This window comes from Geotrypetes seraphini, chromosome 12, assembly GCF_902459505.1.
Source record: "Geotrypetes seraphini chromosome 12, aGeoSer1.1, whole genome shotgun sequence".
NCBI classification, from domain to species: Eukaryota; Metazoa; Chordata; class Amphibia; order Gymnophiona; family Dermophiidae; genus Geotrypetes; species Geotrypetes seraphini.
In genome coordinates, this window is record NC_047095.1 from 58,071,277 (window position 1) to 58,085,230 (window position 13,954).

General features: G+C 44.9%; 1 protein-coding gene across 2 annotated transcripts in view; it reads right to left on the reverse strand.

Moving 5' to 3' along the window:
• The window catches only part of SCP2 (sterol carrier protein 2), an 85,666-nt gene that overhangs the window by 27,872 nt on the left and 43,840 nt on the right, over positions 1-13,954 (reverse strand). For both annotated transcript variants that reach the window (XM_033916238.1, XM_033916239.1), the window contains exons 7-9: positions 13,112-13,175; positions 7,896-7,982; positions 2,221-2,371 (exon numbers count right to left, since the gene is read on the reverse strand). In XM_033916238.1, the coding sequence (XP_033772129.1) occupies positions 2,221-2,371; positions 7,896-7,982; positions 13,112-13,175 (302 nt within the window). The remainder of the gene's footprint in view (positions 1-2,220; positions 2,372-7,895; positions 7,983-13,111; positions 13,176-13,954) is intronic.

A 13,954-nucleotide genomic window follows, 5' to 3' on the forward strand; every position in this document is an offset into this window, starting at 1 on the left:
AATGATTGCGATTAAAAGTCTTGCTTTTTAACCAAGAACTTGGCATCTTGTACATTCATTGTTGCAGTCTTCCTTTGTTTTGTTTGTTGCGATTACAATATGTCAAATTTGAAACGTGTATCCTGCCAGAGCTGGTGTTAGACCGTGAACGTGAGCTAGGATTTAACAGAGAGGAAAAGTCTTTTTTGTTTGTTTATTTTGTTTACACCACAGCGCCAGTGTGGGTAGGAGAGGGCATAGGGGGTGAAAAGGCTATAAAATAAACCCACTAGAATGTTTGAAAAAAACCCAACAAAAAACACCCATTTGAGCAGGAAAATCGAATCGAAAAATCGATTCAATAGGCTGAATCGATTTTTTTTTTTTCCTGAATCGGGCAGCACTAGTCTGGACTATAAAGAAAGAGGAGATCCTGAATCAGGAAGGAAAATCTGGGATCAGGCAAGGAAGGAACAAGTCATAAGAACATAAGTATTGCCCCTGTTGGGTCCATCGTGCCCGGCAGTCCGCTCACGCGGCGGCCCCTCAGGTCCATGACCTGATAGTGCTCATACCCTAAAACTCTCATACGCTTTTCGCTTAATGTCCTGTAGAGTAACCCTCTATCTATACACTGCAATCCTCCCCGCTTCCAGGAAGTCATCCAGTCCCTTTTTGAAACCCAGTATTGTGCTCTGTCCTATTACCTCCTTTGGAAGCGTGTTCCAGGTGTCCACCACTCTCTGAGTGAAGAAAAACTTCCTTGCATTCGTTTTGAATCTGTCCCCTCTCAGTTTTTTCCGAGTGACCTCTTGTTTTTGTTGTCCCCGCTAGTCTGAAGAATCTGTCCCTCTCCACCCTCTCTATGCCTCTCATGATTTTATATGTCTGTATCATGTCTCCTCTCAGTCTCCGCTTTTCCAGGGTTAAGAGCCCCAGTTTATCTAACCTTTTGGCATATGAAAGGTTCTCCATTCCTTTTATCATCCTAGTTGCTGTCCTCTGGACCCTCTCAAGTATCGCCATGTCTTTCTTAAGGTAGGGTGCCCAGTATTGGACGCAGTATTCCAGATGTGAGCGCACCATCGCTCGATACAATGGCAGGATAACTTCCTTCGTTCTGGTAGTGATACCTTTTTTGATAATGCCCAACATTCTGTTCGCTTTCTTTGAGGCCGCTTCACATTGCACCGCTGGCTTCATTGTTGTACCCACCAATACCCCCAGGTCTTTTTCTACCAATACCCCCTAATGCCCCTCTGATCCCCTCCCTCACTCCAACACTAGAGGCAGAGTTGCCTGCTTAATTTGGGAGGGGAGGGGGGAGTGGCCTACAAGGTGGTCACATTGGTGAGGAGTCAAATTAGCACCAGCACCTAGAGCACAGGTGTCAAAGTCGGTCCTCAAGGGCCACAATCCAGTCGGGTTTTCAGGATTTCCCCAATGAATATGTATTGAAAGCAGTGCATGCAAATAGATCTCAGGCATATTCATTGGGGAAATCCTGAAAACCTGACTGGAATATGGCTCTCGAGGACCGGAGTTCCCTACCCCTGATGTATACCCTAGAGCAGGAGTAGGGAACTCCGGTCCTTGAGAGCCGTATTCCAGTCGGGTTTTCAGGATTTCCCCAATGAATATGCATTGAAAGCAGTGCATGCACATAGATCTCAGGCATATTCATTGGGGAAATCCTGAAAACCCGACTGGATTCCGGCCCTCGAGGAGGGACTTTGACACCCCTGAAGAGCATTGAGCAGCATTGGCCCCCCCATTCTCCCTCCCAAATTATGCCTGCAGCTATTGCTGTTCCTTCCAGTCCTTGCCATAGTCAGTTTTGTGATCACAGGTACTGAGGAGGAAACCCAGTGTAATGTTTTAGGGCTCCTTTTATCAAGCCGGGCTAGCGGTTTAACGTGCGTAATAGCACGCATTAAACCGCTGGCTGCGCTAGCCACTACCGCCTCCTCTTGAGCAGGCGGTAGTTTTTGGCCAGCGCAGGGGTTAGCGCTTGATAAAAGGAGCCCTTAAGCGTTAAAACATTTGTGTGCGATGAGTAAAGTGCAAATTTCCGTATCTAAGGAAACAAATGCATGAAATATTTGCATTTCTCCTTACTTCTTTATCAGAGAAAAAAGAGGCACCATCAGTTTAGATATGAAGAGATTGCTCTATAACCAAGCCCTTCTTACTGTCTCCTAGGAAAGGATGAAAGGAGAATCAAAATACATCAGTACGCACCACTTTCATACAACTGTTTTCCTCAAATGAGCTGTGAAAATCGGTGACCAGCTCCTGCGCCAAGATTTCAACAGCTTTGTGCTCCAACTCGTGGCTCCTGACAAATTCTTCACTAGCTATGATCGCAGCCGCTGCACCATCTGAAGTCGGGCTGTGGGAAGCCAAAGAGATTCGCTGATAAAAAAAGTCACCACTACAAAGACCACAGGGGGATGGCAGTAAAGAGGGCTGCATACAGCACGGTTCTGGTCACAAAATTAGCAGGGGGAGGAGCCTAAGGCTCCTCCTAATGAGATACATAATAATAAAAAAAAAAAGACTAAAAATCCACCTAAATCAGCACTTGGACAATCAAAACGACAGGTTGTCCTGGTTGATTTCCTCTGCAGGAAGGTGCTACCGGACCTTCTTAAAGATAACACTGCTTAGGATAAGGCTTGGGAGGCCTCTAGTGGGAGGGGTTGAATATCCAGACTCTACCAATTATTGGTGCAACATGATAATCCCCCGGTACATTACTTTCATTATTGGGAGTCATTTTTGCAACACACGTTTACCCCGGGGCAATGGAAGTCCATTTTGCATGCCTTGCTTCAGGTCTCTATTGCTAGCAATATGGTGCAGAGTGGATATAAAGTTTTATATCAGTGGTATTACACACCGGAGCGACTCCATCGGATAAATTCCAACCTGCCTGATATTTGTTGGCTGATATTTGTAATTATGGAGCCCAAGGGACATTTGCTCATATATGGTGGACCTGCCCTAAGGTGGGTCCTTTTTGGGATATGGTATTTTCCATCATGTCTGATATCTGTGGGGTTATAATTGTGAGAGAGGTGGGATGTGCACTTTTGAATATGACTCCAAGAGGAGTACCATCTAAGTTTTCTCCTATCATTGCTTCTTTGGTGACCGCAGCGTGTCTGGTGTTGGCCGCAGCCTGGCGTCAGGAGACTATCCCCTCCAAGGAGCAAATAGTACAAAAATTGGATTATGTATATCGTATGACAAAGTTAACAGCTATGAAATACCATAGATTGGGAAGGTTTATGTTAAGGTGGAAACCATATGTTGTTTGGTATGAATGTAGGGAGACTGCTGTTTAGCCGTTTCCTATTATCATTCACGCTTTTTCCAGGACCACGGGGGTGGGGGGAGGTGGAGAATATGTATATTGATGTGTTAGTTGCCTTATGACAAAGTCATGTTACAATTGTTTTTGCTGTATTTGTATTTCTCTGATTTTTCAATAAATAAAAAATTTCAGAAAAAAAAAGGACAGGCCGTCTAAGTACCGATAATTGAACAGGGTTTTAGACGTATCTAAAACCAGCTTAGGCCTTTTCACTACCTCTGTGTGCCCAGAATGTAAAGGGGCGTTTTTGGAGGAATGATTAGGGCAGGAGGTGGGACGGCCTACACTTAGGTCTCCTTTTACTAAGCTGCGTTAGGGCATTAATGCACAGAATAGCATGCGCTACAATGCCCCGCGCGCTAGACACTAATGCCAGCATTGAGCTGGTGTTAGTTTTAGCCGCGTAGCGTGGGATTAGTGCACACTAATCTGCTGCGTGCGCTAAACACGCTAGCGCACCTTAGTAAAAGGAACCCTTAATCGGCAGGCAGCCATAATTGAAAAGTTTGACAGGTTGCCCGGACGGAACTTATACGTTTTGACTTAAACCAAACAGGTATAAGTTCCAGATCAGCTAAGTGGCTCAGGCAACCCGTCCACCCGCCCTCAAAATGATCGCAGCAGGAGAGATGCCCAATCTCTCCTGCCCAAAGCTGCTGCAACCCCCCCCCAAATGATTATTGCAGAAGAGATGCCCAATCTCTCCTGATGACACTCACGAACACCCTCCCCCCCCCCACAAGCATTGCAGCAGGAGGGATGCCCAGTCCCTCCTGCCAACACTCTCCAAGGTTGCTCACTCAGATCCCCCAAGGCCACAGCCACCCAGACCCCCCAACCTCCACCCTCCTCTAACCTGTTTTAGATGGCTGGACGGCTCTTATCTGCATCTGGCCGGCAGGCCCACCTTCGCTGGAATGGCTGGCCTGCCCCGGGGCAGGGCCTAAGGCCCTGATTGGCCCAGGCGCTTAAGGCCTTAGGCTCCTGGGCCAACTGGAATCCTAGGCCTAACTCCCAGTGCATTCTGGGATGCACTGGGCATAGCCTAAGATTCCAATTGACCAGATCCAGGGCCAACCCCCAATAAGAGGGGCATAGGGGATCTGGCATCCACCCTTTTTTTTTTTTTACTCTGGGTCTACCCAAAATGGCAGTCTGGCTACTCCTTAGACAAGGAATACAAAGAACTACATTCTATTTGGATAAAGGTATAAATTTATTGATTGGGAATGTGATGATTCTTGGTGTTTCCTGAAAGAGGACTTAAGGGGTGAAATCAGTGAAACAGGCCTGAAAACTGCTTTGTTTGTGGTCAGAGTACCACCAGTTGGAACTGCTTTCACTTCATTTCACTGTGGACTAGCAATAATCTTCAAAGACCACCTTAATTGCACCACACTCAACACCGAATCCTCCCCCAACCTAGAAATGCTAGCCGCCTCACTAACCTCAAAAACCTTAGCCTCCTCTCTAACAATCTCACTATGTTACATCCCTCCAAAAAAATGGACCCTAGCCAAGGAGGACTTCGCTGAATTTCTACTATCCAACTCTTTAGTGAGTCCTTACAACCTTCTATGTGGAGACATCAACATCCACCTAGAGCAAACAGACCTTCCTGACACATCTGACTTTTGGTCACTAATCTCGCAACTAGGCTACTTCAAACCCCCGCCCACCACTACCCACCAAAGAGGCCATCAGTTAGACCTGGTGACATTCTCCGCCAAAGAACCTTCCACCCCCAAATTCTACTGGATACAAGACAACTGGACAGACTCCCTATGGTCCGACCACAAATTGTGCCACTTCTCCATTCAATGCCAACAAAAACCCACTAAAAACAAAACACCTAAAAACACCAAAACTCACACCACTCGAGGTAAAATCGACCCAGCTGAATTCTGGCCCCTCTACGAATCTTTCTCAAAACAAAACGAAGAAACGGACCTAATTATGACCTCCTGGATCAAAAACAGCACAAACATCTTAGACGAAATTGCCCCCTTAAAAACACGCAGAATTAGATCTCCAATCCAGGACGGTTGGTTTGACTCGGAGTTACTACAGGCAAAAAGAGACCTTAGAAGATCAGAAAGACAATGGATTAAATCTGGTGCCCAAGACCACAGAGCAACATGGAGACTTAAACTAAAAAAAATACAAAAACCTCGCCAAGGTCAAACGAAAAAATTTCTATGCCCACAAAATCGGAAATGTTACAAAACAACAGCAGCAACCTTTTCAAACTGGTCAATGACCTCTACAACCTCGAAACTCTCACCAACATCTTTGTCGACGAATCCACATTAACCGCTAACACCCTTGCAGACTTCTTTAACTCAAATATACAAAAATTAAGATCATCGATAACTGCCCCAGCCAACCCCCACGAGGACTTCCCAATCCTCCCAAACTCGGACAGGCCCAATCCTGACCCAGGATCCAGAACAGACCTAAGCTGGAATCGATTCACAATTATCGACTGGCCAACCTTCAACAAATATTTTAACAAATATTCCAACTCCTTCTGCAGACTGGACACCTGCCCCCCCAACATTATGAAAACTGCTCCAATCCATTTTAAAGCCAATATGTTGGCCTGGGTAAACCTCCTACTAACCACGGGCAGTTTTCCAGCAGAACAAGGCCACATCTCAATAACTCCTATCATAAAAAACAAGAATGAACCACCCAACACCCCATCCAACTACAGACCAATCGCAAGCATCCCGCTATTCACCAAAATTGCAGAAGGGATGGTAAACGCCGAACTAACCAAATACCTAGAAAAATTCGATATCCTCAATGACAACCAATCAGGCTTTCGCTCCAATCACAGCACCGAAACCATCATAGCCTCCCTCCTAGACCACATACACACACTCTTCAGCCGGGGATCCAGTGCTCTGATTTTACAACTGGACCTGAGCAGTGCTTTCGACCTAGTCGACCACGACATTCTCCTAAACTGCCTCGCCTGTATTGGCATCTCCGGCCAGGTCCTCAACTGGTTCAACGGATTCCTACGGAACAGATCTTACAGGGTATTTAAAAACGACTCCCTCTCCTACTCCTGGGTAAACTCTTGCGGTGTGCCTCAGGGCTCCCCCCTGTCCCCCACCTTGTTCAATATCTACCTCACCTCCCTAGGTAACCTCCTGCAAAACCTCAAGCTAAAATTCTTTATCTACGCAGATGACATTACCATAGTCATCCCTCTAACTAGTTTCACTCAAGAGCTCCTCAACTCCCTCACAAGCATACTGAATCAGATAGAACTCTGAATGCTATCCTACAGACTAAAACTAAACCCAGACAAAACAAAATTCTTCCTAGCAACCCCCAAAGACAAAATCAAAGACACCTCAATTCAAGTTAAAGGATCCACTTTCCCCCTCGAACAAACCTTAAAAATACTAGGAGTAATACTAGACAAACATCTATCCCTTGAGAAACACACCGACATCACAGTCAGAAAAAGTATATCGATACTATGGAAACTTCGCACCATAAAAAAATACTTTGACGACACTTCCTTCCGCCTCTTAGTACAATCCTCCATCCTAAGCATATTGGACTATTGCAACATCATTTACTTGTGCACCACAAAGAAAACCATCAGGAGACTTAGGATAATCCAGAACACGGCTGTCCGCCTCATATTCGACCTGAAAAAATGGGACCACATCACCCCCTTCTACCACAAACTCCACTGGCTCCCACTAGAATCCAGAATCCTATTCAAATTTGCCTGTTTCTGCTACAAAACAATATTTGGTTTATCCCCAAGCTACATCACCCCTCACTTTACCCTAAACCACAACTATAAGACCTCCCGCAAAATCCAACTATTCGCCTACCCCTCCCTAAAACTATGCCACTCAAAAAAATTCCTTGACAAAACCTATGCCTTCCAAGCCGCCAAACTAAACCCTTGGCTGGCCCAAATGGTCCTCAAAGCCCACAACTACCTCAACTTCAGAAAAACACTTAAAACCCACCTATTCCGAGAGCAAGACCCTTAAAGTCCCAATGCCCCTTCCCTCAATCCTCCTCCTCCCTCCTACCGAAACTTCTCCCCCCCCCGTCTCCCCCCTCTCCCCCTTCTTCCTTCTTGTAGTTCGTAATTCTATGATCAATTTGGAATGTAACCACTTGTAACTACTCTCTCCTTGCTATTCGCAACTCTATGATCTATTTGGTATGTACCCATTTGTAACTTCTTTCTCCTTGCTATTCGCAACTCTATGATCAATTTGGCATGTAACTTCTTGTAATTTGTTCTAACCAATGTGAACCGCCTAGAACTCTTCTGGGTATGGCGGTATACAAAAATAAAGTTATTATTATTATTATTATTAAATCTTTATTTCTCAGAATGTGTAGGTAAAGCTCTACAAAGCTGAAATCAGATTAGGCAGACTAGATGGGTTGCGTAGATCTAATACATAACAAGTCACCTAACTTTTGTCAAATGGGTGTGCAAATATTCAGCCATCAGCCTTTGCCCAGCAAGACAAGGACATTTCCTTACCAGCACTGTAACAGGGTCAAGAACTCATAAATCTTGCTTGAACTTAGAATTTGCTCCACAGAATACTCATCCCGGAACTGGGAATTCCTGTAAAGAGATGCAAAATTTGGAGAAAGATCTCAAAGCCAAGGCAAAACAGTTTTCAACTTGAGTATAATATATGAGCATTCAGCATGGGCTATCATTTCATGGACACCTTTGCCATCAAGCTTAAAAGGAGAATTTTTCTGCAAAAGGCAGGAAGAGGTGTTGGTAAGAATATTTTTATAGCATTTTTTTTAACAAATGCAGAAAAAAGGATCTATTTTGCCATTTTTTTACCCCTTTCATCCAAAAAGTATAATTTTTTTTAAATTAAAATTTTCAAAGTATCATATTAACAAGAAAAGTATAAAGCCTACAGTTGTCACCAAATACGTGGAGGGGCATAATCGAAAGGGACGTCTAAGTCCATTTGCGTCCAACTCACAAGTCGTCTAAAGTGAAAAACAGCCTAAGACAATTTTCAAAAAATACGGCCAAAAATTTTTTTCTTTCGAAAATCATCTAATTATACGTCCTGCCAATCTGATCGTCCAAGTTGCTAAGTCCAAGTTCACCTTTATACCACATTTCCGTCCAAGTCCAAAACGCCTAGAACAAGCCCTGTTGGACGTGGGAGGGGTCTGCAAAGTGATGGACTGAACACCCAGACATGGCACCTAAATAGTGGGGTACCTTACAGGGCACTGCTGTGAACTTCACAAAAAGGGTGCCATGTCTTCTCCTCACTACTACTCCCATATAGGTCACGGTGAGCCCCCCAAACCACTTCCAGAATCCCCCAAACCCACTTATCTACCACCCCAATAGCCCTTATGGCTGCAGGAGCCACTTATATGCCAGTAAAAAAGGGTTTTGGGGGTGTATAGGGGAGTGCACATGTTTAAGTATCAATGCAGTGATTACAGGGGCTTATGGGCATGTGTTCTCCTCTCTATGGGTCCCTAACCCACCCTCAAGATGACTTAAGCCACCTCTGTGCTGGACAACTAGGCTTTCCTTTGCCAGGCGGCCAGGTAATGATGGTCTGGAGGCTGAATTTTAAAGTTGTGATTCATATTTTATGGGGGGGGGGGCTAGTGATCACTAAGGTAGTGTGTGGGGGTCTGTTTTATGTGTTTGCAGTGCTTATCTGGTGACTTTAGATGGGTTTTTGTTCAAGTTCCATTGATCCCAGCCTGTATGTTAGTAAGAAAATTCTTAACACTCTATGCTTTATTTAAAATGAACTCCCAAATCCCTATTCAGCCACTCATTTCTCACTTTCTTGTAAAATCTTCTCCAGCTGGGTCCCAAAGTTATTACCCTTCAGATGAAGAAAAGCTTTCCATGATACATCTGGAAAGATTTGCATAGTTTCTGCAGAATGTTGATGTCTTAAAATAATATCTTAGAGGAAGATTCTCAAAACTCGCCAGTAAAATCCAGTGAGTTGATGTAGTGCCCATAGAGGGAGCAACTTATTTTACAGGTGATTCTCAGCATGTAAATTATATGCATGCTATTTGTGTGGAGAATCGTCAGTAAAGAGCTGGAGGAACTGTGCTTGGCGCTTGCTCAGAAAAGCAATCGCTGAGCACAGCTCCTACCTGTCAAAGCTGCTCTCCCTGCCGGCTCAGCTGGTTAACTGGCAGAGAAAGCAGCAGAAAGATGACTCCCCGCTTCGCTGACACCCCCACCTCACCCACCACTGCCCATACACCCCCCTCACCCACTGCTGCCCAGACCCTCCCTGCCAATGCCCTGTACAAAATCAGGAGGGATGCCCATTCCCTCCTGCCACCTCCCCACAGCACCCCAACATCACTGATAACCCTGCCCCAGACTCCCCAGACTCCAGGTCGTCCTGTCGCTGGAGATCCCCCACTCCCTACTGCCACTGGGGTCCCTCCTCCGACACCTGATTGGCCTATAGGGGGGGCCTTATGCACCTGGGCCAATCAGGAACTCGGACCCCTCCCCGGTACATCCCAGGATGCACCAGGAAGGGGAAGGCCTGCCATTTTGAAGAGGCGGGCCTGCCTGCCAGAGGGAGTAGGTATCACGCTGGCCGGCCTTCATCAGAAAGATATGGGGGGAGCGGGGGACCCTGGCGGTGGGAGGTTGTGGGCATCCCTCCTGCCAGGCATCACCAGTGGCAGGAGGGAGTGAGCATTCCTCCAGCTGGGGTGCTGTCAGGATCACTGGCAGTGGGAGGGAATGGACATCCCTCCTGCTGTCCTTTAATTTGGGGGTCTTTTTTTTTTTATTTGGGGGGGGGGTGTAGGTCTAAGCTGTCATAGCCTTACTTTCTTGTCAGTGCCTGAGCCAATTAACGCTCAGGCACTGACCAGAAAAGTAAGGCTACGACAGCTCAGACCCTGCCGGAAAATTTGGCTGCAAATGTGGTACAATGAGGCCAAGGAATCACCCAGAGTACTCCTTTAATTATTGATGAGGCCATTTTAATATTAATGACCTCATGTACTACATTTGCATGGCAGAGTTGGAGACTGCTAGGAAGCTCGGAAAAGGCCGTTCTGATAATCGGCTGGTAAAACACTGGCACGCTAAACTGGCTGGAAGTGGCGTAGCAATCATTGCTAAGGACACTAAGGGCTCCTTTTACTAAGGTGCGCTAGCGTTTTCAGCGCGCGCTAAATGAAAAATACTAACGCAAGCTCTATGGAGGCGTTATCATTTAGCGCATGCGATATTGTAGCGCACGCTAAAACCACTAGCGCACCTTAGTAAAAGGAGCCCTAAGTTTTGAGAATCCGGCCCTCAATGATTTATCAGATTCATTCAGGGCGGTAATTCAGAGCCGACCTGGCGGGAATTGAATCTATGAAATTTTCCAAGAATGCTATTAAATTAGCACTCGCTGAAGATCCCACATCCACCAGCTCATCCCATCTGTCTTCTGTCCAAACTATAGTAACATTTAATTAAGACAATCTGTTCTAAACCTGCTTCTTCAGAACATGTGATCACATCCGTGCTGCTGAGTTCCCGTGGTCTCACGAGACTACAACAGGAACTCCCTGTTGTAGTCTCGTGAGACCACAGGAACTCACAGCATGGCTCTGCACGGGGCAGGAGTGTAAGACGATTGCTCCTACCCCGCATCACCGCTAGACCACCAGGTAAGGTCCATGCTCCAATTGCCCCCCTCCTCCTCCGATTGGCCCTCCTGCCGCCTCTGATCGCCTCCCTCCGCCTCCGATCGTACCCCCCGCCGCCTCTGATCACCTCCCTCTGCCTCCGATCACCCCTTGCCGCCTCCGATTGCCCTCCCCTCCCCCCGCTGCCTCTGATTGCCTCCCTCCAAGTCCCGGGGCCATTTTTTTTATGCCAACGAGCGATTCTCAGGGAGGCGGCCAGGGGAAAAAACGCGGATAATCGAAACCGCGAATAGGGAGGGGTAAGTGTACCCAAAGGCTCTGTCAGGAACTCAAAAATAAAGCAGGAGTTTTGGTCAGCAGCAGTAATCAACAGGGATAATCTTCCACTACCATCGCAAGGATATTTAATCTGGCAGAATTTGGCGGTAATGAATGAAGACCAGGCAAGTCAGAACACTGCATGAGGAAAGTACACTCACTGCAGGATTGAACAGGGTCTGACTTGGCTCTGTGTAGCAAACCCAGAAAAGGCAGTTAATAGACTAAGTCAAGCAGTACAGCTAAGAGGCATCCTAATGCTTAGTTGGCAATCTCAGATCCGTTTTGAGCAAGGCTGCATACAGATTAATTGCAGTTACAATTTTTAATCACAGAAAAAGCACCGCCCCCCTCAAATTTCCTTCTATACTTGTACAGTGGCAAATAGCAGAAGTTCATTAACAGAACCGACATGTTTTAATTACTAAAATGAAAATAAATCATCTTTCTTACCTTTGCTGCCTGGTGATTTAAAGACGGAACAAAATGATAGAAAAAAGTTACCAAGCAACAAAGGTAAGAAAGATGATTTTAGGAATGTCGATACAAAAAATACTTTGATAGATTATTCTCATTTCAGGCAGCAGTCAAAGACAAGGAACTTACGGCCTCTTTTACAAAGCCGCACGGAAACAGCCCCAAAGCCCTTTAATTCTCTATGGGCTTTGGGGCCGTTAGCGCAGAGCAGCCGCTAGTGCGGCTTTGTAAAAGAGGCCATTCGTTGGTTGATAGCCAATGCTGTAAAGTATGAACATTTCAGAAAACTCTTCAAAACTTAATCTATTTGACAATTTTTTGTAACATAAGATTAGGATTTAACAATCCATTATTTTGTCGTAATTCCTGAGAATGTCTCAGATTCTTAAGCTGTGAACCACATAGAACTAAATAAGGTATGCAAATAATAATGTAATGTATTTTCATTTTAGTAATTAAAACATGTCCGTTCTGATAATTTACTTCCGCTGTATATATTGGCCAATGTATGACAATAGAAGAAAATGGGGGGGGGGGGGAATGCTTTTATGCGATTAAAATTTTTAGCCAGTGGTTAAACCTACAGCCTTAGCACCCTGGAGTTGTGGGTTCAAACCCACGCTGCTCCTTGTGACCTTGGGCAAGTCACTTAATCCCCCCATTGGTCCAGGTACATTAGATAGATAGGAACAGACAGGGAAAAATGCTTGAGTACCTGAATAAATTCATGTAAACAATTCTGAGCTCCCTTGGGAGAACAGTATAGAAAATTGAATAAATAAATAGTGTGAAAAGTTTCAGCCTCTGATCACCAGAGCTGGTATTGTGACATCACAATGCCTCATTCCACCAATGGCTAAGAGCCAACCTCATCAGTGATGTCACAATGGCTTGATTGTCCTGCACTTGGATCACTTTTACTACATTTTGATTTCTAGACTGGCGCAGTGGTTAAAGCTACAGCCTCAGCACCTGAGATTGTGGGTTCAAACCCACGATGCTCCTTGTGACCTTGGGCAAGTCACTTAATCCCCCCATTGGTCCAGGTACATTAGATAGATAGGAACAGACAGGGAAAAATGCTTGAGTACCTGAATAAATTCATGTAAACAATTCTGAGCTCCCTTGGGAGAACGGTATAGAAAATTGAATAAATAAAGAAATAAATAAATAATTGATGTGCAGCCCTAGTTTTGAGACTTTTCATATGCATGTCCATTTGCTAGCGGGATAATTAGCCCATCAGCAGTGTCATAGTCCACTCAGAGTACTTACGGGTTGTTTACTGAATGCTTGTGATTTTTCCAGGCAATTTTGGCAAAATGTTCTGGCTTGGTACCTGTAGGTAGAGTAAAACTGCAATAAGTTTATTTATTGAGATTTAATAACTGCCTTTATGAAGGAGGGATTTACCCACAGCAATGTACAGCAGGTACAGTTTAACATAAAATTTACAATTTAGAGCGATCTTAAATGGGACAGTTACAGTTTCCCATCATTTTCCAAGAACACCAGGAATATGATCATAACCTAAAGCTTGGTTCCTTGGCCATTCTGACCGAGCTAATGGGAAGAAGATCCTCAAGGGTAAAGGAAGCAGTTCATGTAATTTCACTGAATGACAAAATATTTCCTCCAATTTGTTTTAAAAAGTACTTTCATGTAATTTCTTTGAGTGTCTCCTGGTCTTTGTATTTTTTGAAAGAGTGAAAAACCAATTCACTTTTACCAGTTCTACACCACTCAGGATTTTGTAGACCTCAAATCATATCCCCCCTCAGCCGTCTTTTCCATGCTGAAGAACCCTAACCTCTTTAGCCTTTCCTCCTACAAGAGGAGTTCCATCCCCTTTATTATTTTGGTCATTCTTCTTTGAGCTTTTTGCTAATTCCACTATTTTGTTGAGATAATGCAACCAGAACCGAACACAATACTCAAGGTGAGGTTGCATCATGGAACAATTCAGAGGCATTATAATATTCTTGATCTTATTTCCATTAGTTCCACAGGGCTCCCCACTATCACCCACACTATTCAACATCTACATCTCGTCCCTAGGCCATCTATTAAAAAAGTTATGCTTAAACCATTATATATATGCAGATGACATATCCATCC